General features: G+C 37.0%; 1 protein-coding gene across 1 annotated transcript; it reads left to right on the top strand.

The window, feature by feature from the left end:
• Positions 1-423: 423 nt before the first annotated feature.
• On the top strand, positions 424-6,277 carry LOC104519123 (bile acid receptor; the record flags this gene model as incomplete). The annotated part of the gene is made up of 9 exons (XM_010175065.1): positions 424-514; positions 1,713-2,078; positions 2,659-2,799; positions 3,403-3,542; positions 3,629-3,733; positions 3,828-3,927; positions 5,088-5,216; positions 5,724-5,843; positions 6,227-6,277. Coding segments are annotated over exons 1-9 (1,243 nt in total), but the record flags the coding sequence as incomplete, so codon positions are not given.
• Positions 6,278-6,284: the final 7 nt, after the last annotated feature.

The following is a 6,284-nucleotide window of genomic DNA, read 5'->3' on the forward strand; positions in this document are numbered from 1 at the left end:
TGGGCATCAGATACAAGATGCTTTTAACTAGTGACACTCTAATACATTCCACACATGCAGAGGAATAGAGGGGAAAGGAAAATATTTCCTACTTACTTCTCTACCAATTAGTCTGATTTCCCCTGCGTGGTTTCCTGTAAAGTTAGGAGCAAAACAGGTCTAAATATAACTTGGAAATTTAGGAATGGCCTCTATCCTGAATCTGTAGTATTTGGACAATCAAATGTTTTGCAGCCTCACTGAAAGTATTATGTGACTTTGCACATACCTCTGATTTTCTTACGATCTGCAAACTGTTTTGTATGCTTGAGTTTTCTGGTTTTAGCTCTAGCTAAACCTACCCAACAGTTATTTCTCATGTGATGTTTCTCTTTTCCATTTCTCTAGGTTGCCTTCTTAAAAGTCTATCACATAGAAAAGTGAATGAAACAGTGCAGTTGGGAGCAGGATATGGCAAATACATTTGTCACTGTACCTGATGGGTATTGTCTCCCTGAGCCCATACAGTATTATGGTGAGTAAAGTAAAACTTTCTATTATGAAAAAGCAGTATAGCAAAATGAACATATTTTTTGTGGATAACGGAAGTGGAAACTTGCATTATTTTCTTCATGTTAGTTTATCATTACAAGCTCTTGGAAAATACACATTTGACTATCAAGCCCATCCTGACAGTGTACTGAAATATAATAGCATGTGTTCAAACAGATTTTTGTACACAATGTGATCATGCTGATTGATCACTTCATATAAACAATATTGGTGCTGTCTCCCTTTGACTTGCATGAAGAAGATGCAGATTTTATCACAGTATTCAAGATACATTATAAGTAGATAATGGTTACTCTATATCCTATAGAACTATAATTGCAATAACTAATTTGATTCTGGATGAGTAAAAGCAGGACCTAAAGCCCTTTAAAAAGAGAGACTTCCAAAGTGCTTAAAAACCCCGACCAATTTTCAAATTTGTTTTTACAGAGATTTCAACAATCCCAAAGAATGATGTGTGTTGCACAAGCTTTCTTCAGTACAGCTGTTTACATTTAAGCAGGGTTGGATAAAATTAAAACTCTACAGACAGAAAGGCAGGAAGAAGCTCTCTTCATAATTCTGTACATACATTAATGCTAAAATAAAATTTCTTAACTGTAAAGGATTATACGTGGGGAAAATACTAAATAAAATAAGCCTCTGCTTTTTAATCTACTGAATTTCAACTTTAAAGACTCCTGTCACAGTAATTTTTATCACTAATTTCTGGGTGATCTTTCTCACTCTTGTTGTGTGACACTTTAAAAATTATGCCTGAAATATATACCCATAACACACATTTAACTCATTAACAAATTCACTTATGGGAAAATATTCTTCTGTCATGTGGACAACTAATGAAAACAGCCTTTTAAGTGTAAAACCGAAAGGTAGCTATATCATCAGTTGGCAGGTGATATTCAATTATGTACTAACAAGAATCCAGCAGCACCCACAGGACTGTCCAAACCCTGAGTTTTCACTACATCTAAGATTCTACTTCAAAATGTTACAGGTAGTGCATTAAAAAGAATGTGTCAGACTGTCCTTCTGAAAATGTGTTCCTCGAATATTTATGATTAAATACTTAATTCATAAAACATTTTAAAACTTTCAAGTAGCTCATGCTGAGATATTCTTCAGGTTTTTATTTCACTTTCAATTTCTTCTGTATCTAGATGTTTTACCAGAGCATGTCAACTATCAGCTGCAAGACACTGATTTTCAGACTGCACCTTACTGCCAATACTCGACAGCTCAGATTCCTCCTCCAGTATTACAGCCACAACCTTCTCAGTCCCAGTACAGCACATATGGCCTGGACTCTCAGTACAGCGATGGGCAGTGCATTATCAGCAGCTGTGATTTAAGCAAACCCCCTTTCATGGCTCCCCACACTGATGATGGTGGATATCAAGGACTAAAACGGCCAAGATTAAACCACTCTTCTTTGCGCCTGAAGGGGCAGGAGGAGCTGTGTGTTGTGTGTGGTGACAAGGCCTCAGGTTATCACTACAACGCACTTACCTGCGAAGGCTGTAAAGGTGAGAGAACAGGCTGATCTGCATCTGACCCAGGACGTGGCCCCACAGTGCTCCACGTGACGTTCCACATCTGTGATTTAAGCAAACTGATTTCATTATTTTTTTTAAGTTGATGTTTCTACATAGGATTTTAATTTATCTAAGAAACCCCTTATCTAGCACGCTTACTCCTGATTCACATTTATAACGCTTTTTGAAGAAAGCTTTCGGGGTGTATTTTAACACCTCATGCAACTAATTTTTGCATTGATTAGTCACTAGAATAGTCTGTTCAAGCAGGTGGTGATTTTCTCATGACTATTACAGACTTACTTCAGTGTTATTAATTTTACTTTTTATTAAAATTAAAACAAGTAATAATTACTTGCTGTGTATATTTTAACTTGCAATATGGGACCTGCAAAATATTAGTCCTAAAGAACAAGACATCAAGACATAACTATGTCGTTAAAAAGCAAATTTAAAATTGAAGTAATGTTTCCCTTGGAGAAAAAAAAAAACAAAACACTTTAATTCTTTAAATCACTACAAGATAAAGCTCCTTCGGTTGCCTCAGTCATAACATGATCCTTGTTTGTAGGCTTCTTTCGACGCAGCATAACCAAAAACGCAGTATATCGATGCAAGAACGGTGGTCACTGTGAAATGGACATGTACATGCGAAGGAAGTGTCAGGAATGTCGCTTAAAGAAGTGTAAAGCTGTGGGAATGCTAGCAGAATGTAAGTGCTCCTTCTGTGCTGGCTACTTTACTATCCAACTTGGATAAACCCTTTTCCAAAGTCAATCCCTTCTCCTCATTAGAGCTAAATGGTATTGGTCTAAACTTCAGTTAGTTGTAGGAAAACTTAACTTTGGAGTCTGAGGCACCTGTAGCATCTTCGTCTGCAGAAACCATCAATGTTTGGGAAGTATCTCCTGAAGTTGAGAGAACTGCTGTTCAAAGACATCACAAAAACAAAAAGACAGCTAAATATCCTGAATCTTGACAGGACAGCAGTCAGCATATCAGATATGCTTTTGTGTTTGGAAAGAAAAAAATAATTAAAAATTGCACAACAGCTTTTCATGAAAAATTCTTGTGCTTGTTTGTTATACAGCACAAGCGAGAACATAAAAAGGCTGCAAACACTCAGGCCTCTGGTGAATAACGGACACTAACTTGCCTAACGAATGACACGCTGCCATACTCTCTAGGAAGCACAGGTCATTATAGGTGACCGCTTCAGTGATGCAAGACTCATGTTATCTAGAATAATAGTAATTATTTCAAATTGTAATTATTTAAAAATACACATATTGATACACACTTCCATGCCTTGCAGGTTTGCTGACTGAAGTACAGTGCAAGTCAAAGCGACTCAGGAAGAATTTCAAACAGAAGAGCAGTTCTCTTTGCAATGTAAAACTGGAAGATGAGGGATTGAATAGTAAGCACATATCATCTACAACAAGATCTGGAAAAGTGGGATATTTTTCTATTTAAAATATCTTTTTATCATTTATTTCTGCACCAAGTCATTGTGACTTGACTGGTTTATTTTTTAACAGATCTCAGAGAAGATGGAACTTACTCCAGGGGAACATCAACTTCTTGACCACATTGTAGCTGCACACCAAAAATACACGATTCCCCTTGAGGAAGCAAAGAAGTTTGTACGTATACAGAACAATCAGCCTGCATTGCTAAGTAATTATCCTAAGCACTGTATCTTGGTTATATCAGATGTCTAAACGCTCTTTCATGCAGCTACAAGAAACTTCAAGTCCTGAGGAAAGTTTTCTCCGACTCTCTGAGACAGCAGTTGTCCATGTCCAAGTGTTGGTGGATTTCACAAAAAGACTTCCAGGTGAGTTCCTTCCCTCCTTTGGGAAAACTTACAGAATGTTGTATTTTGGGGTTTTTTTTGGGGGGGTGTTTGGTTTGGTTGGTTGTTTTTTAAGGCAGAAACAATACTGATGGCGTGAGTCTGAGAAAAATACGGCCTTTAAGAAAACTCCCATTCAACTGCCTATTTTATCTTCCAAGTCTAATGATCAGGGTTACCATTTACGTGCTGTGAGGATAAGACAGAAGCATTCACTTCAAAAGCTTGCTACGATTAGATTTCTCTTCCATTGCTGACGTGGAATAGAGACACTTTCTGAAACTGCATGGACTTTAAAATGTCATCTTAAGAGAATTAGTATTTTAGCACATTCTCTGAAATCTAGTTCAGTTTGCAATTTACTGTAGTCATCGAAGAAAAAAACCTATGTTCCTTCAAAGGAAAAGGCAGCACAGGAAGGAATAACCAGGTGCTCCTATTAATTTTTTTCCTTCAATAAAGGAAAAGGGAACACGCAATTAAATTCACTACACTTTAATGTAATAACATTTGACAGGGAAGCTGATAATTTTTTCATTATTCTAAGTTGTAAATCTTTTTGATAAAAGACAACATGTCTAAAGCAGGTATTTGATGTAATTTAGCACTACTGTGGAACAGATGTGAAAGAATGGATGAGCTGTTTGTTTTCTTGTTACACATCCTGCTTTGATCAGGATTAAGAAAAGAATCAGTAAAGTTCCTTTGCTCTTGAATTTTAAGTGCAGATAAGCTTGTCAAAAGTTTAACATGATTTTTAAAAAGATCGGATATCAGTGCATAAAGAGAATATCCACAGTCACTAAGCAATGTAGCAAATTTAGAAGGTATTAGGCAATGTGACATAAAGAGATATTAAGAAGAAATTTCAGATAAAGTTCTGCTTAGACACAAAATTTTTACTTGTAATTTCCTGTGAATCTTTTAACACTGGACAGTGACAACTGCCCTTTCTTTTTTCTCCTCCCTAACTTGCAAACTACCAAGAAAGATGACAACAGTCTTTGGTACATGCATCTTTTAACTATGGCTCCTCCCTTCCTGTAAAGGCATTTATTAAAAAAATAATTATATCACTTATGGTAGGGGCTTAAAGGCAGCCACAGCCTTCCTCAGTTCTTAACATGTGTCTTTCTCTGCAGGATTTGAAAGTTTAGCTAGTGAAGATCAGATCGCACTGCTAAAAGGGTCAACAGTTGAGGCAATGTTTTTGCATTCAGCTCAAATATATAATCAAAGAATTAGTGAATGCCAACCATCAACAAGTGAAAGTAAGTTTGATTAACAAGATTTCTATTAACACCAATAGGATGTTCTGCCATTTTGAAACAACTTCTATTAATTTTAATTCATTTAATCTCTAATTAATTTCCTATTCAAGCATAGTGGTAATTAGAATTGTCCTGGTAATGCCCACATACCTTGTACAGGCTTTTTTCCTCAAAGAACATTAAAAAAAAGAACAATTGGATCTGTTTTCCTCCCATTGGTTCCTGACAAAAAGCAACATTTTTGAGTGTCTGCACAAATCGTGGGGTAAATTAATAAATATCAGCTATATTAATAACATTATATATTGTGTCAAGTTTAACACAAAAGACTTTGACCAACAATAATGCAGCAGATTAACTTGGTGCTGGATACCAAAAACCAGTTTTTTCTACCTGTATGGGTCTGGGAAAAATCTGTACATTTTCAGGTATTTATTTACAAAGATGTTATCAAACATTTAAAGTCTCAATAAGCTTGCCTGGGAACTGTGATCTCTCTTGTTCCAGGTCGTGTAAGACTTTCTGATCATGGGCCGTGTTGTCACGTTCAAAATATTGATAAAAACAATATTTATTCCATGGAAATGTCTCACAATGAAGAGAGTCCAACTTCCACTACTACCACAGGTAACAGAGGTATCGGAATAAAAATACTTGGGAATCTTTTGCTTTGCTGACCCTGTTCTTAACCACACTGAGCTGTTGGTGTGGCCACCACATGTTCTCTTCTCTCCTCCTCTTCCACTCCCCTCCCTCGAGCTCCTCATGGAAAGCAGAGGTGATGTTCATGGATAAAGCCATGAGCTACACCTGTCAAAAGCTCTGCAGTACAGCTGCAACGCAGTTTTTCTTACTATAGAAATTAACATTGTTTTCACAAAGCTTGCTCACTATCTCATGCAACGGAACAGCTTGGACCCCTCAGGGATGAGGACAAGGCCGGTTTGTACTGGCAGTGCCCCGCTTCTGCGCTGACCTAACGTTCTGCTTATTTTTATTCCGTTTTTCAGGTATAACCGAGGAGTTTATTACCGCGCTGTTCTACTTCTACAGGAGCATGGGCGACCT

The sequence above is a fragment of the Antrostomus carolinensis genome, unplaced genomic scaffold (genome assembly GCF_000700745.2).
Source record: "Antrostomus carolinensis isolate BGI_N321 unplaced genomic scaffold, ASM70074v2 scaffold34309, whole genome shotgun sequence".
Classification (NCBI taxonomy): domain Eukaryota; kingdom Metazoa; phylum Chordata; class Aves; order Caprimulgiformes; family Caprimulgidae; genus Antrostomus; species Antrostomus carolinensis.